Source organism: Chanodichthys erythropterus, chromosome 21, assembly GCF_024489055.1.
Source record: "Chanodichthys erythropterus isolate Z2021 chromosome 21, ASM2448905v1, whole genome shotgun sequence".
NCBI classification, from domain to species: Eukaryota; Metazoa; Chordata; class Actinopteri; order Cypriniformes; family Xenocyprididae; genus Chanodichthys; species Chanodichthys erythropterus.
The window spans coordinates 22,940,125-22,968,022 of NC_090241.1; the positions used below are offsets into that span (position 1 = coordinate 22,940,125).

At 35.2% G+C, this 27,898-nt stretch overlaps 2 protein-coding genes across 5 annotated transcripts in view; both read right to left on the minus strand.

Moving 5' to 3' along the window:
- Positions 1–590: 590 nt before the first annotated feature.
- On the minus strand, positions 591–12,566 carry hsd17b7 (hydroxysteroid (17-beta) dehydrogenase 7). Its single transcript, XM_067373547.1, has 10 exons — positions 11,511–12,566; positions 10,256–10,521; positions 9,747–9,950; positions 6,174–6,266; positions 5,485–5,599; positions 3,273–3,467; positions 3,017–3,121; positions 2,860–2,916; positions 1,875–1,973; positions 591–1,628 (listed from the first exon to the last, which is right to left on the minus strand). The coding sequence occupies exons 2-10, from the start codon at positions 10,288–10,290 to the stop codon at positions 1,509–1,511; spliced, it is 1,023 nt and encodes a 340-aa protein (XP_067229648.1). The 5' UTR covers positions 10,291–10,521; positions 11,511–12,566; the 3' UTR covers positions 591–1,508.
- Positions 12,567–13,771: 1,205 nt separating this feature from the next.
- The window catches only part of ddr2a (discoidin domain receptor tyrosine kinase 2a), a 38,838-nt gene continuing 24,711 nt past the window's right edge, over positions 13,772–27,898 (minus strand). The window contains exons 5-17 of one of the 4 annotated variants that reach the window (XM_067373039.1): positions 26,579–26,726; positions 23,086–23,188; positions 21,285–21,468; positions 20,771–21,011; positions 20,610–20,675; positions 20,268–20,380; positions 19,340–19,556; positions 19,014–19,240; positions 18,597–18,724; positions 18,071–18,268; positions 17,611–17,845; positions 17,314–17,463; positions 13,772–14,133 (exon numbers count right to left, since the gene is read on the minus strand). In XM_067373039.1, the coding sequence (XP_067229140.1) occupies positions 14,002–14,133; positions 17,314–17,463; positions 17,611–17,845; positions 18,071–18,268; positions 18,597–18,724; positions 19,014–19,240; positions 19,340–19,556; positions 20,268–20,380; positions 20,610–20,675; positions 20,771–21,011; positions 21,285–21,468; positions 23,086–23,188; positions 26,579–26,726 (2,142 nt within the window). In that variant the 3' untranslated portion in view covers positions 13,772–14,001. Of the gene's footprint in view, positions 14,134–16,785; positions 17,238–17,313; positions 17,464–17,610; positions 17,846–18,070; positions 18,269–18,596; positions 18,725–19,013; positions 19,241–19,339; positions 19,557–20,267; positions 20,405–20,609; positions 20,676–20,770; positions 21,012–21,284; positions 21,469–23,085; positions 23,189–26,578; positions 26,727–27,898 lie in introns of those variants that run through there. The other 3 variants (XM_067373040.1, XM_067373038.1, XM_067373041.1) reach the window with 3 other exon arrangements.

The following is a 27,898-nucleotide window of genomic DNA, read 5'->3' on the forward strand; positions in this document are numbered from 1 at the left end:
ATTATTGCAAAGTGCGAAACAATGAACTGTCAATAAAGCAGAAGCAGTTGTGATGCCCAAGAGCGCAGGTTGACTGGGCTGAAGGCGACTGTGATTCGTGACATTCAGCTCAATCACCTCTAAGTTTGATAGCATAACTGTTTATCTATTTGTAGAAACCATTCTTCCGCGCACAACAAGGATGCCGAATGTGGTGACGGAGGCGATTATTGAGTCTTATGCGCTCATGTTTTTGGTGATGTCAGCGTTTTTTGTGTACTTTTGTGGCATGGTCTGGGCATTTTGCAACCCTAAACTCAGTGGCTTCGCTGAGGAAACAGAGTGCGACACGAGCAGCTTTTCACAAGTCCCTCTGCAACAAATATTTGCAGATCCTGAGGATGTGGAAACAAGTCATCCAACACACGGCATTTGACCAGCTCCGAATGTCTGGATCACTCGAGTTACATCGCTTCGTGCTATATTGTGGATTCATATTTTGAAGTTTAAAGAAAACAGCACAAAATTTGCTCCAGTCTCATAAGTTTTAATCATAGTAATTTACCGGAACATCTGCACCCGTACTGAAACCAGAGAACTCTTCAAGACGGAGGTAAGATTGACGAGCCATTTAACTGTTTGTGATCAAAAATCTCTAATCTTAAAATTATTAGAAAAACAGAAAGTTAAGTTGGTTATAGCATGTTCGTTTTTTTATTAACACAGGGAAGTGATTCTCTGATCTTCGTCACCATGGCAACCCATCAATACCTGCAACCCCCACACATTGCTAACTCTCATCTGGAGAATTACAATCGTTCTGATATGTATAATGCTGTGTAGTTGAATAAATTGTTACAACTGCACATCAACTATTACTTTGTCGTACTTGCTTTGTAATTTGAGCTTGTGAACACTTAAAAAAAAAAAAGAAAAAAAAAGAAGAATGTTATATTGCACATCAGTGTATCGGCTTAATGGCAAGAACAGATCAGATCTCTAAAAGTCTGTCAAAGTAAAGTTAAACTGAAATCTCAAGATACATTAAACACTTTGCCAGGCAAATTATTAATCATAATAATGTACACAATATAGTTCCACACACAAACACATTTTTTTCTCTTATTAATCAAGCTTTGAGTGACAAAATAAAAATGGAATAGAAAAATGTGGTCCCATTTCAAGAGTCAGAGACTGCTGACTGTTCACAGTAGTTACAGTGGTAAAAACCCTTCACCTCAGAATGCACTGCAACAAAACTAATGTAAATAGCACAATAATTAGTAGTAATAATTAGTCATTCATAATTAATAACAAGTAGCTCGAACAGTAGAGCATGGTTTTTGAAACCCCAAGGTAATGGGTTCGATTCCCAGGGAAAGCAAAAACTGATAAAACGTGTACCTTGAATGTCACTTTGGATAAAAGCATTTGCCAAATACCTTAATGTAAATAATTGTTTGTAAATGCAAGTTAAAAATACAAGTTTTTTGTAAGCATAGAATGCATGAGGCTTTTGTCTCCATATATTACATTTCGATTTTTGCCTTGATATCTACATCCTCGTCTCTCAGTTTCTTTCGCACTGTATCCTCAAGTTCCAATAACTTCACATAGAGGGCCTCTGAAATATTTTCATCAATATCCATCTAAAACAAAAAAAAAACATTCAAATTATGTAGGATATTATGAGTAATGAATGATATGAAAAGGATCAACAGCTGAGATACATAAAAGTCCAACCATTTCTTGGCAGAACCAACCAAATCACAAATAATATAAACCCTATAGACTACAATTACCTATATAAAATGACATTTTAAAATAATTAAAATTCTGTGACTAAAACAGGCATAAACATAGATGAGTGAGGGAACCCGATTGTCAGGTCTGACCTTGCGTGGCTGGGTGTAATTGTTTCCAAGCCCAGAGGTCAAACTGTGGTATTTGGCCATTGGGTCCAGTGACTCAGGTTTCTGCATGAACAGCCAAAACTGTGTAATAAAAAACAATAGATGAAAACTGAGACTAAGAGAAGTTTATGAGGCCAAGTCATTTCTCCAAGTGACTTGCAACACTAAAGCTTTAAAAACTATTATAATGTTTAGAGTGGTTTCACTTATTTTTTTTTCCATTCCATGTACAATAAAACATTTGTTTCCCACTCAAAAAATTCAGTAGTTCTATAAAGGGTTGCAATATACACTCACCGGCCACTTTATTAGGTACACCTTGCTAGTACTGGGTTCAACCCCCTTTTGCCTTCAGAATTGCCTTAATTCTTCATGGCATAGATTCAACAAGGTGCAGGAAATAGCCTCAGTTTCCTGTTCTTAGCTGACAGGAGTGGCACCAGTGTGGTCTTCTGCTGCTGTAGCCCATCTGCTTCAAAGTTTGACCTGTTGTGCATTCAGAGACGCTCTTCTGCATACCTCGGTTGTAACGAGTGGTTATTTGAGTTACTGTTGCCTTTCTATCAGCTCGAACCAGTATCAACAATATTTTCGCTGACAGAACAGTCACTCACTGGATATTTTGTGTAAACCCTAGAGATGGTTGTGTGTGAAAATCCTTGTAGGTCAGCAGATTCTGAAATACTCAGACCAGCCCGTCTGGCACCAACAACCATGCCATGTTTAAAGTCACTTAAATCACCTTTCTTCCCCATTCTGATGCTCAGTTTGAACTGCACCATATTGTCTTGACCTTGTCTACATGTCTAAATGTATTGAGTTGCTGCATTGTGACTGGCTGATTAGATATTTGTAGTAGCTAGCAATTGAACAGGTGTACCAAATAAAGTGGCCAGTGAGTGTATTTTAATAATTATTCAGATTTAAACTTGATGCTTGAATCATTTGGGTTGGTGCTAGTACATACCAAAGCCTCCGCTCCATTGTAAGGTGAGAGGGTAAAAGTGTTGGTGAATATTCTTATCTGATGAGACAGGACAGGAATTTATTACAATGTTAAATTTGTGTGTGACTTTCCTATTATCGTGTTTATATACAAGAAGTGAAGTAAATTGGGGGCCTACAAGCCACATTATTGGCATGATGAGGGTCCAGAAGAATGATGGTAGAATGCCATAGGTGAGGTTAGTCATGACCAGACCAGGACAGATCACTGATGAGTACAAACCCTGAGAACGGATCAGGAGTATTAATTAATAATTCACAAATAATATAATAATAAATGATAATGGTATATTATGAGTACTGTATATAACATATGCAAATGTTTAGAAGTTTTGAAGTGTGGCTATCAAGTTCTGCAAGGAAATGGGAACTTACCTGGCTATTGTAGCGGCGGTTTAGAGCAAAGCTAAGTAGATCAGATGCATATTTCGAGGAGCTGTAGGGCTCACAGCCTTTCTGATGCTGAATGTCATCTAGACTAAAGGCTGTTCGCTGGGCATTACTGGAGGATGTCCAGATCACTAGAGAATTGTGGTCCGTCTGGCACAATAAGGGCTCCAGTTCCCTCACCTGTCACAGGAGCAGAAAATACAGTTGGATCAGGGATGTACTACTTAATTTCTGCACCATTTCTGCATGCTAAACAAAATTACAAAAACAGTGTTTCAGTCTTCCATTGTATGGCCATACTGGTAATGCTGCCTCAAACTCTCACCATTAGTTGAGTCAAAAGTTGACAAGTCAGGTCACTCAAAGAAACAAACAGAGCACCACACTTTGCCTTAAACAACACAGTGAGGAACAACACCCGGAGAACAAAATGGCTGACAAATGAAACTGGTTATAAATAAAAAAAATTTATATATATATATATATATATATATATATATATATATATATATATATATATATATATATATATATATATATATATATATATATACATATATATATATATATATATTATGGAAAAAATTAAGAGACCACTCCAAGTTCAGAAATCAATGTTAAGTGGTCTTAATTTTTTCCATAGCTGTATAATATATATATATATATATAAAATTGAAAATTAAAAAATAAACAAATGTTAAAACGTTAGGTGTTGGTAATATTTTTTAATGTTTTTGAAAGAAGTCTCCTCTGCTCACCAATGCTTTTATTTGATTAAAAAAAAAAATACAGTAAAACAGTAATATTGTGAAATATTATTGCAATTTAAAAACAGTTTTCTAATTTACATAATTTATTTCTGTGTTGACAAACTACTTAGAATGACTAAATCATTTCTAATATGATGATTTGCTGCTCAAACATTTCTCAATAAACATCAATGTTGAAAACAGTTGCTGCTTAATATTTTTTTGTGGATTCTTTCATGAATGGAAAGTTCAATAGTTCAGCATTTATTTGAAATCGAAATCTTTTCAAACATTATAAATTTACTGTCACTTCTGATGAATTTGCTAAATAGAAGTATTTTAAAAATCTTAGAAACTTCTGAATGTATATTTTAGTTTTTTTTTTTTGTTTATATGTATTTTTTTACCTTGATCTTTTGAACTTTCTATAAACGTTACCACCAGAAACAAAACAAAGCGCACACACACACACACAAAAAAAGAAAAAAATTTGAATTATTATTATTATTTTTTTACAATGGTACATTTATATTATAACACGTAATGCATATTAATCTAAGTTACACAGAAAAGAGACTATTAGGATCGGTTTCCTTCAAAAATCCCATAAAAGGTTTCCATACTTTGAAAAACTTTTCAGGTTTTCCCTTAACAATATATGTGAGTTTTCAAAGCCAAATAATAAGACAATTCCTGTAACTATTGTTTAAAATTAGGGCTTTCTGTATTTTTCCGATGACGTGCTACTGTTTTTGCTTGTAATATACAGGAAATCAACATTTTCTTACCAGAACTGGATAAAGTGCAAGTTACAGGGAAAATATTTAGTATACAGTTTATATGTATTTTTTATTTTACCTTTTTAAATAATGAAAAAGAAGAATTTGAGTGTGTGTGTGTGAGTATGTGTTTGAGAGAGCGAGAGAGAGAGAAGCAGAGGGCAAACTTGACAGGAAAAACAAGCCTCACTTGATCCCCCTCACTCGGTGCCGTCCTAGCAGAAAATCGATACGGCTTGTCTGGCCTTCGAGGACATGGAGTGTCATATCTACTGCAACTTTAATGTCTGAACCACTTGAGCCACAATAACTCCACTGTAAGCATGTGGGCTTAATGCTGCTGCCTTGAATTCCAGCACTGATGACCAGATGCCTTAGTAAATGAATGAGCTCTTCAATTAACATCAGCATCACTTCACAAGAAAGCACAGGGCTGCAATTTGAGGACTGAAAATACTTTCAGTACTAGAGACGTTTGGATGAATTATTGATCAGGCAGCTGCCAGGGAACAGGTTGTTGACAAGAGTGAAATGAATACTGTGGCATCCGTGGATGAAATATTTTTCTGGGTGATCTTTTTGAGGCGGATGATTTTTTTTGATAGTGCTGCACGGAAAAGATAGAAATACTGCTCTGCCACACTCGGTAGCTCCTATCCATCAACTTACCAGAAGGAAATGACCAAAAAGATTAGTGGCAAACACCTCCTGCAAACCAATGGGTGTGACCTTATCTTCCTGGGTCAGAATACCCTCCGCCGTGGCAAACATGTGAACCACATTTCTGATGGGTAGATAAGATGAATTATAATCAAAGACTTCTGCTATAGTATTTATAATATACTATTATAAAATAGCACACTGTCTACAACATCAGTATATACTACAACCTGCAGTGTATCTTTAAAAGTAGTATACAAAACAGTACTAGGTATGCAACAATCAATTTTTTAAAGTGTATAATACTGAATCACTGGCTGATTACATTACAAGCAAATTTTTTATTATTTTTTTTAATCTAGAATTACATGCATAAAAGAAATTTGCATAGTATATGCACAGTTTGTGTATTTGTATTCTTTTCAAGTGTAGTAAATAATATGACGGCAATATCGGATTTAAGGTTGAGGGGTGTAATGATAGAGCACAAACTCATAACATTTCTTATTATTATCATTGTTAAAAACAGTTGTGCTGCTTATTATTTTTGTGGAAACCGTGATATTTTTTTTCTGGATTTTCTATGATGAATAAGTTCAGAACAGTAAAGAACAGCATTTATTTGAAATAGTAACATTATAAAGGTCTTTATTATGAGCCCAACTGAACTGTAGTGTATATAGAAAGAAATACTGTACCTAGAAAACAGGCCTTTATAAAAGGCTTTGTAATCTACCCTGGGATTAGGCATGATTCCAGCATTGAGATACAGATAGTCCAATCTGTCGTACCTGTTAAAAAATAAATAAATAAATAAATAAATAAATAAAATATGTTAAAAACGTTTTAATATATTTTTATCAAATGTGCTTTACTGGTCATATCATACCACCATGTACCAAAGTATTGATGGAATAATCTGATTAACTTTGTATAAATGCAAAGGCTCCAAGGGGTTTAAAAAGTATTCAAACTGTTCATTACATATAAGTGCATTTTATTTTGTTATGTTGTTTCTGGCATGGATACTAGAGTACTGAAAGTACTAAAACAACACCAAATGGCACTGGGAACAAGGGAACAGTCTCAGAACTTTTGCTAACATTCTGGGAAGGTTAATGTTAATAGAACATTTGTTGTCTTGTCTTTTTAATAATGTTATAAAAACATTAGCACAGAGGTCTTCAACCCTGCTCCTGGAGGCCCACGCTGAACCCGAAATCGAATACTTCTCTACTATATAGTATGCAAAAAAACAGTAGGCCAAAAGAGTAGTATGTATGATTTTTAACGGAGCTCAGTAAAGTCACATGTAGTACCTACTCAGATAGTATGCAAATTCATATGCACCGTCACTGTCCTGCAAAGTTTATTTCCAACCTACTTCAGCACACCTGCCTGTGATTTTGAAGCAAAGCATACAGTATAATGATTAGCTGGTTCAGGTGTGTTTGATTAGGGTTGGAGCTAATGCTGCCTTCACGTGCTATTGGAAATTTGATAATTCCCACTTGTGAAGTAGTGATTACGAGCACAGTGCATTCAAGTTTTGAAATGGCAGGGCGTTCATGTGCAATTTTTACCTAAGAAACTTGTATTTACTATAATTCCGAGAGCATGTGAAGGTAGCATAAACTCTGCAGGACAGTCGGTCCCCAGGAGCAGGGCCAATAATGATCCAGCGTTCTGAACCCGGAAGTGCTGCACTGTGTTTACTACGTCAACAGCATAGGAGACTGACATGGAAGAGAAGAAATTGTTGAATAGTTATTTTTTTGTTTGTTTTTGTTTTTTGCGCACAGAAATAATTCGACACTTCATAACATTAAAGGATTAGTTCACTTTCAAATTAAAATTTCCTGATAATTTACTCACCCCCATGTCAACCAAGATGTCCATGTCCTTCTTTCTTCAGTTGAAAAGAAATTAAGGTTTTTGATGAAAACATTCCAGGATTTTTCTCCATATAGTGGACTTCAATGGACGCCAAATGGTTGAAGGTCAAAATTACAGTTTTATTGCAGCTTCAAAGCGTTCTACGCAATCCCAGACAAGAAATAAGGGTCTTATCTAGAGGAACCATTGCTTATTTTCTAAAAAAATAAAATAAATAAATAAATAAATGTATACGTTTTAACCATAAATGCTCATCTTGACCTAGCTTTGAACTAAAGTTTGAACTAAATTGCCATATACAATATGCAAGTATATAACAACTAGTAGTGGAGGGCAGTAATACACTTAGCAGTGTCTACACTGCTGGAATTCTAATAGAGAAGAAGAAGAAGAGCGCCAATTCAAGATGAGCATTTATGGTTAAAACATATATAATTTAAAAATTCTTTTTAGAAAATGAGCGATGATTTCTCTAGATAAGACCTTTATTTTTCATCCGGGATTGTGTAAAATGCTTTGAAGCTGCGCTGAAACTGTAATTTTGACCTTCATCCATTTGGGGTCCATTGAAGTCCACTATATGGAGAAAAATCCTGGAATCATTTCATCAAAATTTCTTTTTGACTGAAGAAAGAAAGACATAGACATCTTGTATGACATGGGGGTGAGTAAATTATCAGGAAATTTTAATTTGAAAGTGAACTACTCCTTTAAGGTTTAACCACTAGTCACATGGACTATTTTAACAATGTCTTTACTACCGTTCTGGGCCTTGAAAGTGGTAATAACGTTGCAGTCTATTGGAAGCCAGAAAGCTCAAGGATTTCATCAAAAATATCTTACTTTGAAGATGAACGAAGGTCTAACAGGTTTGGAACGACATGAGGGTGAGTAATTAATGACAGAAATTTCATTTTTGGGTGACCTTTTATGGCCCGTTCACATGAAGAACAATAACTATATTAGCGTCCACACCAGCGAAGTAAATGCTTGATCTCTTTAAAGCAGGATGGATTCTATATGGCTATTGTTCATCAGCTGGAAAAAAATTATGATTCCAAAGATATTGTTTCTCTGTGCCACTACTGTTATAGTTGTGGTGTGGACTCTGCTATTCTTTTATATTTAGAAAGATTTTTAGAACCATATCTTTATGGTTATAGTTATCATTCTTGGTGTGAATCGTCCTTGGGCTTTAGAACATATTTTTGTTAGACAGGTTCATGCTTACTGACTGTGGTGCACTAAATGCCCAAGTGAGATTTAAAGGTGCCCTAGAACCAGTTTTTACAAGATGTAATATAAGTCTAAGGTGTCCCCTGAATGTGTCTGTGAAGTTTCAGCTCAAAATACCCCATAGTTTTTTTTTTTTGGGGCATCATTAACTATGCACCGATTCAGCGCTTGGCCCCTTTAAATCGCGTGCTCCCCCCCCCATAAAACAGTGCTTTACAAAGTTCACACAGCTAATATAACCCTCAAATGGATCTTAACAAGATGTTTGTCATGCATACTGCATGCATGCGTCGGATCATGTGAGTATAGTATTTATTTGGATGTTTACATTTGATTCTGAATGAGTTTGATAGTGCTCTGTGGCTAAAGCTAACATTACACACTATTGGAGAGATTTATAAAGAATGAAGTTGTGTTTATGAATTATACAGACTGCAAGTGTTTAAAAATGAAAATAACGACAGTCTTGTCTCCGTGAATACAGTGAGAAACGATGGTAACATTAACCACATTTAACAGTACATTAGCAACATGCTAACGAAACATTTATAAAGACAATTTACAAATATCACTAAAAATATCATGTTATCATGTATCATGTCAGTTATTATCGCTCCATCTGCCATTTTTCGCTATTGTTCTTGCTTGCTTACCTAGTCTGATGATTCAGCTGAGCACATCCAGACGTTAATAACTGGCTGCCCTTGTGTAATGCCTTGAACATGAGCTGGCATATGCAAATATTGGGTGCGTACATATTAATGATGCAGAGTGTTACGTAACAGTTGGTGTTATGTTGAGATTCGCCTGTTTTTCGGAGGTCTTTTAAACAAATGAGATTTACACAAGAATGAGGAAACAATGATGTTTGAGACTCACTGTATGTCATTTCATTTCAAGGTAAATTCAATTTTTTATTCTAGGGCACCTTTAAGAGGAAAGGATTTTTTTTTATTAACTATAAAATAACTTTAAAAAACTTGGAATATACCGGATGAGTCATACAAAATACTTTTATCATGCTTTTTAGAGCTTGAGAGCCTCTGGTGGTCAGTCACTATTATGCTTACACTAAAAGTAAAGTGTATAAGCATAACAGCATCAAGTCCATCAAAATTATAGTGTATTTTATATCTTACTTTTGCTTGAACTCCTCAGCAGCCCTGACCACAGAGTGCATGTTGCCCACATCTAAGTGCAGCAGAGAAACTTGAGCTTGAGGGTGAGACACTAGAAGAGCCTGTCGGGCAGCCTCAGCTCTCTGCATGTTCCTGCAGGCCAGACAGAGCTGCACCTGGGCATCCTGGCTGAGTAGACGCTCACACAGGGCAAGACCAATACCACTGAACAGATGCAAGGAAACAGGGTTATATGCAGTGAACATTAACTTACAGAGTAGAGAGATGCATTGTGCAACATGTTTCTCAACTACTTGCTATTATATGCATAACAATACAATCAATCAAATTAATCCTAATTAATTTCTTCCTAAGTTGTCTTTTGGTTATTTAAAACAGAAACATTTGAAAAATTACCAAAAGTTTCCATCACTACAAAGACAACAGAATTAAGTTTAAAACAGTGATGTCTATCTATCATAATAGTGATGTGAAACTATAAAGAAAACAATTAAACACAGTTTCGTTACCTGTTCGCACCGGTTACCAACACTACTTTCTTCATCCTATCTTTACATTCATACAATATATTATATGCTACCTGTGATATAGTACTTTCCCTTCGCAACCGTTTCTAACGCGGTGTTTCGCCAGTGTCTGTGTACAGATGGAGTTTGCACAGCCGCCATGGTGTGATTGGAGATCACACTTCTATAGTCCAATCAGCTGTTTCCTTTCTGTGACGTGACATCTTCTCTGGCCAATCAAGACTTAGCTACTGTCAGACCAGGCTAACCTAAGTAACGTGATGAATAGCAGAACATTATTATTAGAAACTCAGTTTTAAAATTATATTTATTAGACAAAAAAAGCACAAAGGAACTTTTAAAAAGCAAATATTTCAGTACACACACCTTCAAAATGAATCTGTACAATTCACATACAAATACACATTACTGTAGATATAAAATCTGTCCTTTTGTAATTATAAAATATCTAGACAACATTTTTAGAGATTCATCAATTTATTATATCTTATGTACAATTTTCTAACACTTAGGCCTACATGTACAATAGATTATTAGTGAAAAAAGACTGCTATTAAAAGAATACAGCACAAAGCATAGCAATACAAATAGAGCACCAAATGATTAAAGGATTAAAGAAAGAAAATGCAGGATATTTTTCATATGGATAAAACAAAAATCCAGTTTTCGCCTTCATTGTGATAAAGATATGGTCAATGTGGAGAATATATATATATATATATATATATATATATATATATATATATATATATATATATATATATATATATATATATATATATAAAAAAGGGTTGTTTTTCCTTTTCTCACAAAGACGTGTTTTATAAAGTGGAATGTTGAATATTTCCAGGTTTTTGTAAACAAACTCAAAGTCTGAAAAAGGACTATACTGTTCTGTTTATAGTATGAAGGAAGAAAATTTTAAAGACTTGTTGAGAAAACATTTAAACAGTGCAGAATTAAAGCATATCTATAATGCAACTTCATCAGTCATGTCAAGAATGTTAAAATTATTATATACATATAGATAAGAGATTTTTAAATCCACAACCAAAACACTTCTTATAAAATGGCAGATATCTCAACTGACCCCAAAAGGTGCACACATTTTCAATATTATTGTCATATGCAATGACCATACAAAAATGATTTACAAGTATACAAGTTAATTACAAAACAGATTTCTGAGTGTCCCATTTGCAGCACGTTTCACATGCGAAAACATATCACAACTTACTGTAAACCATCATAGTGCATCTGTTCAATACAAATCCAGTATTTATCCAACAGTTTAGCAATTCAGCACCACCTAGAATATACTCGAACGTAAAAGAAAGACAAACACCTTCAAAATAAGCTAATTTTCATCTTTTCTACAGATAAATGAAACTGGTGATAACAAATGTACTTACTGCCCCATTCCGCCTACTTTGAGAATAGATGAACACATAGGACAAATGCAATGAAAAAATGTAGTAAGTAATTTTACTATATTTCGTATTTCATCCATCTTCATGCAAATACTTTAACAGATTTCTGTAAAAGGATTATGGCTATTTATAGCTCATTATGCTGAAATTTCTGTTTGTTGATACAAAAGTTGATGAGCAAAGAAAAATAATGAAATGGACTTAAATAATCACCATTATCACCATAACAAGCAAAACACGTATGTAAAGCGGTACACTTAAATATAAACACATATATAGGTAGTTGCAGGATAACTATAATATTTTACATTTACAATTTTAATTGAATTTTTCTGATTTTGAATTTTAAATTCTGTGACAACCAGATAAACTTTATGTTACTCCACTTGGTTTAAAGTGGTCTTTGCAGTTTACTACAGAGAAAATAATAAAATATGTAAAATAACAAAATACTTTAGCATTTTCAATAAATGAGATGAACATGTACACAAACGTCAAGCGACATCAAGATAAAACCAAAGGTGAATCTGAATGTCAATTAATGATTTTTATTTACATTCAAGCTGTCTTCGGCCTCAAAACACTGAAAACAACAATAAATTGGAAATAATAAAAGGCCCATTAGTAGCCAATACCTTGTCTTAATGCATTGCCCTTTTCTATTCAGAAATAGATATTTCAGTTAGAATAAAGTTATTTGGAGAAAATACACAGTGTTTTAAAATCCAATTCTGCTGTGTTAAAGGTGCCTAAATTTATTGCTACATTTACTTTGGCCTAGTGCTGCCCAGGTATTGTATGCCAACCGAAGGCACTTAGGGGGCGTATAGTTCAATCGTACTATATATATATATATATATATATATATATATATATATGTATATGTATATGTATATGTATATGTATATATATATATATACAGCTATGGAAAAAATTAAGAGACCACTTAACATTGATTTCTGAACTTGGAGTGGTCTCTTAATTTTTTCCATAGCTGTATATATATACATACATACATACATACATACACACACACGTGTATATATATATATATATATATATATATATATATATATATATATATATATATATACACACATACATACATACATACATACATGCATATATATATATATATATATATATATATATATATATTACACACGTGTGTGTGTATGTTTGTAAATATACAGTACAGTCCAAAACTTTGGAACCACTAAGATTTTTAATGTTTTTAAAAGAAGTTTTCTCTGCTCACCAAGGCTACATTTATTTAATTAAAAATACAATAAAAACAGTAATATTGTGAAATATTATTACAATTTAAAATAACTGTTTTCTATTTGAATATATTTCACAAAGTAATTTATTCCTGTGATGGCAAAGCTGAATTTTCAGCATCATTACCAGTCTTCAGTGTCACATGATCCTTCAGAAATCATTCTAATATGCTGATCTGCTGCTCAAGAAACATTTAATGTGTACAATTGAACAAAATATTTGTGTACAATATTTTTTTTTCAGGATTATTTGATGAATAGAAAGTTCAAAAGAACAGTGTTTATCTGAAATCTAATCTTTTGTAACATTATACATGTCTTTACTGCCACTTTTGATTGATTTAATGCATCCTTGCTGAATAAAAGTATTAATTTCTTTAATTTCTTTTCAAAAAAATAAAAATTCTTACTCACCCCAAACTTTTGAACGGTAGTGTATAATGCTACAGAAGCTTTGTATTTCAGATAAATGCTGTTCTTTTGAACTTTCTATTCATCAAGGAATCCTGAAAAAAAAGTACACAACTGTTTTCAACATTGAAAATAATCATAAATGTTTATTGAGCAGCAAATCAGCATATTAGAATGATTTCTGAAGGATCATGTGACACTGAAGACTGGAGTAATGATGCTGAAAATTCAGCTTTGCATCACAGGAATAAATTACTTTGTCAAATATAATTAAATAGTACACAGTTATTCTAAATTGTAATAATATTTCACAATATTACTGTTTTTTACTGTATTTTTAATTAAATAAATGTAGCCTTGGTGAACAGACGAAACTTCTTTTAAAAACATTAAAAATCTTAGTGGTTCCAAACTTTTGGACTGTGCTGTATATCAGTTTGACTTTGCACACTCACAGTGAAAATTGCTACAGAAAAAATAATAGATTCTGATCTCACTTCCTATATATGGGAATGTATAAGTGCATGTTGCGGTGTGTAGATGACTGGAGTCCTGTGGGCGAACTGAAATGTCTCTAGGAGTGCCAAGGTTGGCACATAAGTGTACACTATGGCTTGCACTCCAGTAGTGTGTGATGAATCTCCTGGAAAGATGGACGCTCTTTGGTGTTCCTGTGCCAGCAGCTCAACATGAGCTTGTAGACGGGGTCAGGACACATTGGCGGCTGGGGCAGGTATATCTGAGGGTAAGAAAATACTCAGAACTATTAGACGTGGTATGGATAAATCGGATATGTTTAATCAGATCTCATACACCTCTACATAATAGCAATTAAAAGGGTTTGTTCACCCAAAAATGAAAATTCTGTAATCATTTACTCTTCAAAATACAAATTAAGATATGTTTAAAGACACCTAAGAGTTTCTTTCCCACCACTGAAAGGTCTAGGTAACCAAAACTCAGCTATCTTAAAATGAATCCATGTGAATCAAGGGGGTTTAATTCAAGTCTTGTAAAGAGATAAGATCATATATTGGTCATAGGTCATATCTCTTGACAAGACTTATATTAACTGCTTGATTCATATGGATTCATTTTACAACACCTTTATGACCTTTTTGGTTTTAGTTACCTGAGAGGGACAGAAACCTCTCAGGTTTAATTAAAAATATTTTAATTTTTGTTTAGAAGCTTAACCAAAGTCTTATGTGTTTGGACTTTGGAACTAGGCCTGTCACGATCATGAATTTTGTTCTGATGAATAATTGTCATACAAATAATTGAAATGAACAATTTTTGTTCATGTTACAGTGTAAGCCTAATAGGTTTCTTTTACCAGGAATTGTCTATAATAATAAAAATTATAATAAAATAGGTCCACATGATTTATTTACTTTAATGTTGTAAAAAATAATATTTATGCAATATAATATAATTGTTAGGTTTATATTGTTTTAGGTTTGTATTTTCTTATATTCCATGTGCCTTTGTATCGTTTCTTATTTGTTGTCATAGTTACCCATTGTTTGATTGATTAGCCCCACCTGTCTCTTGTTTAATCCTTCGGTCAACTTGTGTGTATATATTATACAGGCATTCTTTGTCCATTCTTGTTTCTGTATAGTGTGGTTGTGTTTCTCCTGTGTGCTTCTGTGTTCCAGTGTGTTTGTTATTTTTTTAATTTATTGTTAATTAAATTTTGACGAAATGAAAGAGGAGGACATAACCACTCACCCTTAACCCCCCTTAGCAAACATCCACCATCCTGCCATCATCAGTCCTCGTTCCAGTGATCCCACCTGCCTTGAAATGCCTCCCTAGTCCTTCCCAACTCCTCCACAACCGAAGACCTAAAGCCAGAGACCACCGCAGACACAGAGCCGAAGTCTGACCAGGTGTGTGAGCCGGTAAACACACAAACAGTGTGGTTTGCCTTGGTCAGTCATCATCCTGGTTGCGCCACAGACTTTCGGGCCTCCGATTACGCCTCGTCCCTCCACCCCTTTGGCCCTCTTTGGCACTGGGCTCTTCCTTCCTTCTGGCTACACCGTTGTCCTCAACCTCGAGCCTGGGAGCCTGCGGTTCTGCCTCGGCCCTACAGTCTATCGGTGTCACCCTTGGGTCCCCTCCTCTCCCAACTCCACCTAAGTAGTGCAGGCTCCTGGCTGAACCCTGGCTCCTCCCTTCATCGGTTCAGCCTTGGGTCTTTTGTTACTGCTCTGGGTCACACCTAGGATCCTCCCTCCATTGTCTCCATTCTGGTCCTGCCTTCTCTTGACTCCACCATGGACTCTTCCTTTTTCTCTAATGGTGTCTTCCCCCCTCTCACCACTAAGGTCAACTTTTGTGTGTGTAAGTGTATGTATAAATATATGTGATGCGATCTGGGAAAACCCGTCGGATGTGGCGATGGAACATTTTCAGTAAAGTTAAAAAAAAAATAGGTTGAATGTCATTTTTTTTTTTTTTTTTTTTGTCAAAATTGGGTTTTCATTAAATTATTATTCTATAACATCTTGTCTATCATCTGTGAAAATATCTTGACAAAATTCACCTGTCAAATGCAGAAAAATAGCGATTTATAGTGCCAAGCTGAAAAGACTGTCTTTCTCTAACGTTACTGTTTAAGAACACAGCCAGCGGAGGTGCAAAAAAGATCGGCCTTAGCTTTCCCTCTCTTAACACTACAAAGACAGTTCATCTATCAAAATAAACTACGGCACATAACATGTAGAATAAAGGTGTATTAATGCAAATTTCCCACCAGTCCTGTGTAAACTACGACACACAAAGATTTTCTTTTCCTAATAGGCCTACAATGTTATTGTGAGAAGGCGGAGCACAAGAGAAAAACAGAGCTATGAACATACATGTTATAATTATGTTTATTAGAGGTTAAATTCAAATCAAATACTGCCAAACTGCTCATACTACTTCTGAATAGGATGTCTACTTCGGAAAATGTATGAAAATATGGATCAGATCACTCAAATAAATGGAGGCGCCCTGACATGGTCAGTAATGGAGCTTGGATGTCATCTAGTGAAAAAGTTTGGTACTATGCCCAAGCAAAATTTTACTGAAAGCTATTTTTGAAATATATCAACCTAAATTTTTTGTTGACATTTTTGGCTTTGATTTTCTTGCAGTTTAAGAGTAAAACATGTTTTGTAATTTTATATTTTATAATATTATAAAATATAAACTATTAAAATATAAACTATTATTTATTTATATTTTCATAAATTAAACTTCTATAACTTTTTTTTTATTTCACTTTCCTAATTTATTTCACTTCTAAAATAATTTTACCAGTGTCTTCTTTAAAACAAGACCAACCTTAGGTCTATATTTCAAAGCATTCTTGAATTACAACCATTTAAGTTTGGACAGTGCATTTTCATGTCTATGCGAAAAAAGGGGGTGACAGTTATTTAAATCTGTTTTACTCAACATTTTGTTCCTGAAAATCAGAACGATCAGCCAACTACAGATAACCATAACTTTTGTTACAGACAAACTATGAAAGAAGTAAAAACAGATTTGGAAGGGGCTCAAATCCAGCTTTCACATGATATTGAAACCTGTGATAGGTTTTTTGCAGATCACATCACACACATATATATATATCATTCTCATGCTTGCTGCAACCACCAATGCTGACTATAATAAAATGCAGTCTGATTAAACACACAAACCTTCATTTCATATGAAGGAAGACCTTTGACTATCTTTATGTACCTTACAACAGTGTTTTTTTTAAATATTCATTGGCAAAATGTAAAAAAAAACCAAAAAAAAAAAACCCCACAATTGGACGATTAATCAATAACCATGGCAGGCCTATTTGGAACAACATGAAGGTCAGTAAATGATGACAGAATTTTTGGGTGAACTATCCCTTTAAGCATCCTTGTACCTGTCTCCTCTGATCCCGAAAGAACTCCCCTGTGTTTTCAATGACCTGCTCGTCTGAAAGCTGTGAGTAGGGCTGCTCTTTGCAGAAGGTAAGCATCTCCCAAAGGGTAACGCCAAAAGCCCACACATCACTGGATGTGGTGAATTTCCCCTGTAAATGACAAAAATCATCCTGTGTCAAACTTTTATAGACATAGAATCAGTTTTTACCAACAGTATGTATAAAAAATAAGTCATTAGAAATTTATTTGCAGACAGAAAAAACTACTTTTTTTTGTCAAGGTTGTGTGTGTCTGACCAGAAGAATGCTCTCCCAGGACATCCAGCGGATGGGCAGCACCGCTCTGCCCTGGATACGGTAGTAGTCTCCACTATATAGGTTCCTACTCATTCCGAAGTCTGCAATCTTGATGGTGTAGTTCTTCCCTACTAGGCAGTTGCGGGTGGCCAAGTCCCGATGCACAAAGTTGAGAGAAGATAGATACTTCATGCCTGAAGCGATCTGTGTGGCCATGTGGTGTATATTACTGTAGCTGAGACAGTTAAAACATAGAATGTGAATCATAACCTGGTTAAGATCACTACCTAATAATTGTATTCAGCAATGGAAAGTTGCTTGTGGACTATTTCTGCAATTCCATACATTTCTTTTGTAATAATGTGTCCATCTTTCATAGGGATTTAAAGAAATGGAAATTGGACTTCCAATTTCCATTTCTGTACTTAAATGCAAATGTTTGAAAAAAATTTGTATTAACCTGACTGTTGGAGCGTTGCTGAGGAGAGCGATCATGCCCTCAGGCTCATGGCGAGACAGGAACTGATTAAGGTCTCCGTTCTCCATGTATTCGGTGATCATACACAGAGGGTCAGAGCTCATACACACTGCCAGCAGCCTGATGATGTTGGGGTCTTTCAATCGTGACATGATCTTTATCTCCTTCAAAAAATCATTCCTGTAAAGTATTGGAAAAAAGAGCTATTGCAAATTGGCAGAGGCATGTTTATTTTAGATGTTACAGATGGAGGGATGGGTGAATGAAAATTAGGACAACACTTCTGTGGAACAAAAACAATAAAAAAATTCTGTCATAAAACTAATAACAGCATATGGAATGTTTACATTTTAAATATTTTATATATTTTTTTAAATACTAATATTAAAGTTTGTGTTATGGCTTTTGTATTTTGGTTTTTGCATGCATTTGAGGTTCATTAGGATGCAGTATCAGTGTTTTGCTTTAATTTATGGAAGTCAAGATTGTGACATTTGGGCGTGCAAACCTAGCATTTTTATTTGCATCTGCTCGAAGCATCTTAACAGCCACAAGCACTGTTTGGTTTTCAATGACATCGAAGGAGAAGTCCTCATCCATGAAATCTTGCATGCCTTCTGCTTCACACAAATGCACCTGGCAACACAACAGCAAAAACAGCCATTTAGTATATTCAGATATCATTTAATGATTTTGTAATGCTTTATGATTTTTTTTTTTAAAAGAAATTAATACTTTTTACAGTGGTGACAGTAAATACATTAGTGTTATGGAATATTTCTATTTAAAAAAAAAATGCTGTTATTTTGAACTTTCTATTCATAAAAGAATCCTGAAAACCTGACCCATGACACATGATTAAGAATAGAACAGGACATTTTTTCATAGACTGAGCTAAAAAAAATTTTTTCGAAAATATACAGACCTCTCCAAACTGCCCTTCTCCCAGCTTCTCTTTAAAGGTAAGTAGTTTCCGAGGAAATTCCTCCACAGCCACATCCTTCCCTGACAGCAGGTCCATGGTGAGGGCAGGCACGGCATAGGTGTTGCCCCCAGTCACACCCTGGAGGTTGACTATGTCTGCCTCAGCATAATGTGGGACACCTTCTTGCACACTGACTGGAGGAGACTTGGAAGCTGTACTTGTTGATGCTGCAGAAAAATATAAATATATATGTATATATAAATGTTATTTTTATTTTTTTATTACTGCCCTGCTTATATATTCCAAACATCGCTTCTAGAACTCACCAGTATCCTCGGATGTTTGGGAAAACTCTGGCAGTTTGCGGACCAGACGAGAGGGCTCTTGGTAGTCGGGTCCCAGAGGGAAGATGCGCTCATAGGTGGAGTTGGACTCCTGCTCACTGGGCACTGAGGAGGGGCTGTTGTTGTTGTTATAGGTGAAGGTCTCACTCTGTATTGACAGACTAGCAGTTAGTTCATCGTCCAGCATCCTCCGAGACACCTGGAATGAAGGATGTTTGGTGAAGAATGCTAAAAAAAAGTCTAAAATATTTACTAGTAGTTTGATGTATTATGCATCTATGAAATCATATTCACAATCCACGTACGCATGCCTTTTTTAAATTCATTTAAACACTGCAAAATAGCATCACACTGTTTCAGGGGCCATGCAGAAAGACTATAACAGTTTGTCATAATCATCCTTGTTTATTACATTAAGGTCTAGTGCAGAATGGAAGTTTGTATGCAAGTTCATGTGGGAACATTCTGAGAAAAACGACATCATTTAAAGTCAGAATTGTACACATAATTAGACATAATTGGACACTTACACTACTGCTCAAACGTTTGGACTCAGTAATGTCACCAAGGCTGCATTTATTTGGTCAAGAATACAGTAAATCAATAATATTGTGACATTGTATTACAATTTCTCTATAGATCTCTTTTCTATTTTAATATATTTTCAGGATTCTTTGATGAATAGAAAGCATAAAAACAGCATTTATTTGAAATATAAATATTTTATGTGTTCTTCTTTTGTGTGTTCAATTTAATGTGTCCTTGCTGAATAAAAGCACTGATTTCGTAAAAATAAATCTTATTGACTCCAAACTTTTAAAAGGTAGTGTAGGTCATTTTAGAAGTCTTTTAATCACATTTTAAAGAATCTACATGGTTTAAATATTAGATTTATTTAATTATATCTCACCTTCTCAAGCATCTTTTGCCACACTTGTCTCCATAATATAATAACAATAATGGCCACTAAGATGAAGATGATGGCGACCAAGCAGCCAATCAAGATCCGAGTGTTGCTGTCATCTACTTTGTGGGTGGGGTCATCCTCTAAGAAAGAGGTAAAGAGAAAGATAACCTGTAAAGTGGAAACCTGTAAAGTGTCCTTGAGCTATGGAAAGGTGCTATATAAATGAAACTTTTATTATTATTGATGAAATTACACTCCAGAAAAGATGAATGAAGTTTATCCAAATGGCACAGAAACTGCTGGTTCTCAACATATGACTGAATTAGGAGCAGTGGGGAATCTGACCTGGCTGATTGCTGGTGGGAGGACCAGGCTTGGGGGGAGCCAGAGTTGTATTGTACATGGCTGTATCTGAAATCAGGTTGTTAAAACAGTCATTTATACAATGACTGTGCCTGTGTATGAAACGATTTTGAACAGGCAGATTTGCATGGTCATTTACTAACCTGACTGGAAGGTGATTTCACTGAACATCATCCAGATGTCAGAAAAGTAGTACTGGCATTTAATAGCACTGGCCATGTGATTGTAGAGTGAGACGGTGACGAAGCGGGCACTGGGGTTGACATCGTCCATCACAGGGCTGAATGATATAGGTGTGGCCTCCCAGTCCGACTCTGAACGGAAATAACACACCACCTTCTGAAAGGTCTTTACCCTTTGGGAGAACATGTTGTTGCAGTGCACCTGAATCAATTAGGATTAAAAGGGAGAGAGAATGAATACAAAAGCATTATGATATGGGTGTAATTTAGGAAGAGTTGGGTAATTTAAACCTTTTATCTTTAATCCTTACAATAAGCTTAATTATATTTGTTATTATTATATATTATTATATATAAGTTTCAGCAATTATATAGATTGCACCTTTAACAACACCCTCTTATGCTTGCTTTCCCAGAAAGTTTATATGACAGAAGAGGAAAGAATTAGCGGTGTAGGACATGACAGACTCCATACCTTCATGGTGGTGAAGTTGCGGGTACGGTCAAACTCAAACATGATCTCAACATAACCATTGGGAAAGCTCTCGTTGGTCCAGCCGACATAGTCATAACCAGGCCATACGTTGTACACGTGACTGTGTTTGAAGTCATCGAGACCACACATGCCATCCGTTAGCTGCCCAAGTCCTTCTGTCATACTACAGAGGAAAATAAACCCAGAGGAGAATAATGTGTTTTGTGTGTGTCTGTGTGTAAGCACACACATTAAATTGATCAAAAGTGAGAGTGAAGACTTTCACTTTTTCACTTTTGATCAGTTTACACAAACCCAAAAAATATTTGTTTCAAATAAATTCTGCTTTGCCATCAAAAGAATAAAATACATTTTAAGTAAGCAATAAGGTACGAGAAGCTGTGCTGTGTCGTGAACAAGTCACGGCTGAAGGGCGTTGTTAAGCATGACTTGACACAGAGTCCCTGCAACCCCTTCAGCCATAACTTATTCACGATACAGCACTAGTTTTGAGTACCTTATTGCTTTTATAAAATAGTTAACACACAATACAAATATTAAAGCCAAAATATGTACTTTCATGAAATAAACTTTCACTAAAAGCCTTCCTTCCGCCAGAAAAAAATAGTCCCTGACCGTGAACAGCAACAGAAGTTACATTATTATGCCATTAGATGGCGGCAAAGAATGTCTGAGTGTGTCAGTTAGTAGTGAAGACTTTTACTTTGAAAAGACTGAATTGTTGTGAAGACGGAACAAGACGCAACTGTCAAATGCTTTGACTAGCGCTGTCAGTCACAGGAAAACCCCTTAACTGTTAAAAGGACAAGATAAGACATTTAAACAGATTTTTTATTATGAACACTGGACTGACCTGAAGGAAAATGTTAAATCTGAATGCAACTCGCTCACTCTATCTCTTTCTCACAATACTCTTCTACATAAGTTTGAATTAAATATATCAATTGAGAACATACAGTTTACGTTGCTAAGAGTGGTTGCTAAGGGTGTTTTGTAGCGATACACAGAACCGTTGGGTGAAGCTGTCATGTATCATGAGTAAAACAGCTATTGACCAATCAGAATCAAGGACATGAGCTAACTGTTTTATAAGATTAAAATATGTAATGTTTGCAATATGTAGTAATTAATAAAATAGAAAAAATAATAATAAAAAAATAATTATTACATATTGCATTTATTGCCCTGACTAAAATTGTGTGATGGATGTTGGCATATTGCTCTGTTTATATAATTTCACCACTAGATGGTGGCATTATATAAGCCTGTATTTTAAGTTTTCCCAGCAATGACACTTGTCACTCTTGTGATAGTTTCATGACTATGAACATGTGGATTCCTACTTGGCGGTTTTCTGCCAGCTCTGTCATACACACAAGAAGGTAAACACACTTTGCACTGTGTCATGGAAGGTATTGTTCAAGGAGCAATGAGTCAATTTCTCCTGTGAACATTGTGAAACCACTGTGACTCTCTCCGGTCCTGGCGCCTTGCTGTTGCATAGCAACCAAGCAATAACAGGCCAGCTAAGCCTGTCCGTTGTGTGTAACTGATTTGGGATCAAATTTTCCCTGTGCTAGGCATCAGGTAAACCGGTCAGTACAAACCATACTGACTCTGAATCAGTTGTCAGCGGAGATATATTGACATTTAGTCGTAGGTTTAACTTTGTACATCATTTATTGTACGTTAAATAATGTCAAAACTAAACTCATTTTACTATACATTCAAACTTTTCTAAAGGATTATGTTTTGGTGTACTGTGTACTAGTGTACTGACCTGTAACTCATGGCGCCATCATACACAGAGTCATTGAGATAAATATACTGTCCATTGAGAGTCATCTGCTGGCCAAGTGGAGAATTATATGACACCAAGCCATCTAGAAACAGCCACAGGAGAACAATGTCAACTCATTTTTCTTTTGTCAGGTGTCCCAAATTGGAAATGTTCAAGGATGTTCTGTCCTATGACTATAATGTGGATTCATCCCACTGAAGGACGTTAGAGTTGTCATTACAAAATGATAAAAATCTTTTTTCATTGCATTTACAATTTCCATAACAGCAGAGAGAGAGAGAGAGAGAGAGAGATGAGAGAAATTGTGGGGGTTGTGAAGACTGTGTCCTCATCAATATCATATACTCTTTAAAAAATAAAAGTTCCAAAAATGGGTTTTCGCAGTGGTGCCAGAGAAGAACCATTTTTGTGCCATTGAAGAATCTTTCAGTGAAATTTTTTTCTTGGTGTAAAGTACATTTTAGTAATATAAAGAACATGTGTGACATACATAAATGTAAATGTGTTAGATTTGAGACCATCTGTTTGCTAATGTACTCGTAAGCATTGCCTAAATTAATTTTTAACAGATTTAAAATGTAAAATTTATAGTTGTTCTATTCCAGTAAAATAGACCAAAAAATGATGACTCATGTTGCACCACCCAAACTTCCAATTTCATTAGGAAATACCTCAAAATGGGACAGAAAACCACATCAAGCTATTTAAAGGTGCAATATGTAAGATTTAGGTCTGCTAGAGGTCGCTAGAGGCCTATTCAAAACAAAGGCATAGCTTGATGACAGCAAGTTTTAGCGCGTAATCTTGGGACATGTGGTCTTCACATCGCAGCCATTGGATAATCGGGATAGAACTCATGAAGAAATCATGGATGCGATTATTAAAGGAACACTCCACTTTTTTTGAAAATAGGCTCATTTTCCAACTCCCCTAGAGTTAAACAGTTGAGTTTTACCGTTTTCGAATCCATTCAGCCGATCTCCGGTTCTGGCGGTACCACTTTTAGCATAGCTTAGCATAGTTCATTGAATCTGATTAGACTGTTAGCATCGCGCTTAAAAATGACCAAAGAGTTTTGATATTTTTCCTATTTAAAACTTGACTCTTCTGTAGTTAAATCGTGTACTAAGACCGACAGAAAATGAAAAGTTGCGATTTTCTAGGCTGATATGGCTAGGAACTATACTCTCATTCAGGCGTAATAATCAAGGAACTTTGCTGCCGTATCATGGCTGCAGCAGTGCAATGATATTACACAGCGTCTCTCACAAACGTCTCCATGGTTGCAAGGCACGTTCCCTGTGCAAGCAGGGGCTCACGGGCACTGCGTAATATCTTTGCACTGCTGCAGCCATGGAACGGCAGCAAAGTTCATTGATTATTACGCCTGAATGAGAGTATAGTTCCTAGCCATATCAGCCTAGAAAATCGCAACTTTTCATTTTCTGTCGGTCTTAGTACACGATTTAACTACAGAAGAGTCAAGTTTTAAATAGGAAAAATATCAAAACTCTTTGGTCATTTTTAAGCGCGATGCTAACAGTCTAATCAGATTCAATGAACTATGCTAAGCTATGCTAAAAGTGGTACCGCCAGAACCGGAGATCGGCTGAATGGATTCGAAAACGGTAAAACTCAACTGTTTAACTCTAGGGGAGTTGGAAAATGAGCCTATTTTCAAAAAAAGTGGAGCGTTCCTTTAACGTTAATGTAGTATGAAGCAGAGCAGGACTTGTTAATGAAAGACGAGCACGACACACGCCTCACGAGCAGCGGAACTTTTATTATGCCACAGTCGCCGGCGCTGCTTCCGCGTTTCCAGTCATGAGTATGAGGTAACACAGCTCTGTTTATTATTAGATACATTTGAGAGTGTTGTTATAACGTTACTCTGTGCGTTCGCTCGACGGCTGCTGTGAGACACTGTTTCACACTGCAGTAAGATAGATCAATTTTATAATATCATATTAATTGCTGGATGGCTTGTATTGATAAATGGCATGCCATTAATTTTAAAACGTATTATATGATGGAGAAAATGCTGTATTACTGTTATTAAAAATAAAGCTATATCTGATTATGCTATGTTAGCTACTTGACAAAATAGTGTTTTTCTCTGAGGCATGGTAAAGCATGATACTCGTGGAAAATCAAGAAAATTAGATTTAAACAATAAGACTAAGCGTGCTGAGCAGCTATATAACAACAATTAGATTTCTATCTATAAACGTAACCAAACAGTTGTTCCCTTGCCCATTAAAACATGTAATATATTAAAGCATCTTTGGTGTTTCCATGGTTTTTACAAAATAAAACCAGAAATCGAGGGTAACGCGGGTAAAACGCAGTTGACAGGCGACTCCTCACACGTCCCAGAGCCTTGGTAAAAATTGCAATTTTCTCACGATTTACCAATAGTTGGAAACATTTGGGATATTGTAAGTACTCAAGTGAACAAAATATATATAACACTGGCCTATGGTTTTTGGATATTTTACTGCAAAAATCTGACATATTGCACCTTTAATTGACCTTTAATTAAACAGCGTCCTTTAAAAGTACAGTAAGCGATTTCTGAGAAATGCTGTTGGAAGTGGATTAGTAGCCACAACACATTTGTAGCCAATCAGCAGTTGGGGGCGTATACAATCATGATGGGGGAGGAGAGAGAGTGAGCAAGAGGGAGATTTGAAGAAAGACAGTACAAAGAGAGATGGCTGAGTGACATTACAAAAGAGAAAAGGTCAGAGGAATATCACTGGAAAAAGAAGGGTTATGATCAGGCAAGAGCTTTAGGACCCGCGTTAATATTAGAAAAGCTTTCCAGCACTGGAGACCTAGAAGCGGGAAGGCCTGAAAATGTATGCTCTATATGTGGGTAAAATTTGATTGCTATGTTTAACACAGGGGTAGGCAAGTTGTCTCTGTCCTGCAGAGTTTAGCTCCAACCCTGAAAAAAACCCTTCAGCTGCCTATAGCCTTAGTAATCCTGAAGAGCTTGATTAGCTTGTTCAGGTGTATTTGATTAAGGTTGGAGCTAAACTCAGCAGGACAGCAGCTCTCTAGGACCGAACTTGCCTACCCCTGGTTTAAGAGAACCAAGATATGCTGCCTGTTGTTGTAATGATTTAGTAACAGGACAGTTTGGAGTGTCATTTGTCTGGAGCTGGTGTGCTGCTGGCGACTAACATCAAACTCTTCCTTTTATATACTCCTGTGTACTGTATGTTTATTTTTTGTTCTTCCTTGTCGTTTGTTCGTCATCTTCACTTTATTTTTTGTGAAGCTTTTTTTTGCTTCACTTGACTGTGTTTGTTTGGGTTGATTTCAAATATCAACAGTGTTTCTCAGAAATCTCTTAACCTGCACCTTTAAAGGGATATTTCACCCAAAAAAGAACCAGTGAAACACAAAAGAAGATATTTTGAAGAGCATTGGAGGCCAAACAACGTTAGACAGTTGTCAGACTTACCCAGCCACTCACAGCCATACAGTTCGACACGCATGCAAACGTTCATTGAGTGATCGATGACGGGCATGAAGCGGACAAAACGTGCAATGATGGGCGGCTCCAAGTCCTTCAGCACAATGTCATATGCATTTCTGTTCCCCTCAATCACCTTCACAACAGAAAAACTTACATTTAGATTTTCCTGTGACATATGCATGGTCAAAATTATGTGGATGCTTGTTTAACATTTAATTTAATAATCATGAGCATTAATAGGGAGTTGGTCCTCTCTAACAGTTGCATTTCTGGGACAGCTTTGCTGGAATTTGCTCTCATTTAGACACTGTTATCAGTGAGGTCAGGCACAGATGTTAGGCGACAGGGCCTGGCTCACAGCTGACGCTCCAATTAATCCCAGAAGTGTTTAATTTGGTTCAGATCTCCACACCAGTTTCAGAAAAAACTTTTTTTTATGGACTTTGCTAGGTGTACTGGAACAGGAAGGTCATGTCCCATCCTGAAAAGGGTCATCTATGGAAACTGCATTGGTGTACAGTATGCTTGATTTTATGCACCTGTTAGTAATAGGTGTAGCAGTAAAAGTCAAACATGTTGAATGGTGCCCACATAGTTTTTTACCTCTACATCGCAATAACTGTTCACATATTCTAGCTATATTCTAATCACATTCAAATGTGACTTGTGAGTTTTTATGTTGTTTTCTTTGGACCTTAATTTAATTTGCAAATTTAAATCATTAATCATTTGCATCCACTAATAAAATGGCATAAATAACTATTGTGATAATCATTATTAATAATATATTCATAACATTATTAATATAATATAATATAATATAATATAATATAATATAATATAATATAATATAATATAATATAATATAATATAATATAATAAATATAATATAATAAAATATAATATAATATAATATAATATAATATAATATCTATTACTAGTAATAGCTAATTATTAATTATTAAGTATTCAGTGTCACATGATCCTTCAGAAATCATTGTAATATGCTGACCTGGTGCACAAGAAATATTTCTTTTATAAATGTTAAGATTTTTGCAAACCCATTACATATTTTCAGGATTATTTGATTAATATAAAGTTCAAAACAACAGCATTTATCTGAAATATTAATAATGTATTTTGTAACATTATAATAATATAATATATAATATAATACACATGTGTTATTATTTTGCTGAAAGAAAACAATAATTAATAAATGTATCTAAATTAATTTAATTAATATATGCATTAAAATAAAATTAAATAATAAAATTAAAAATATAATAATAAATAAAATTAATA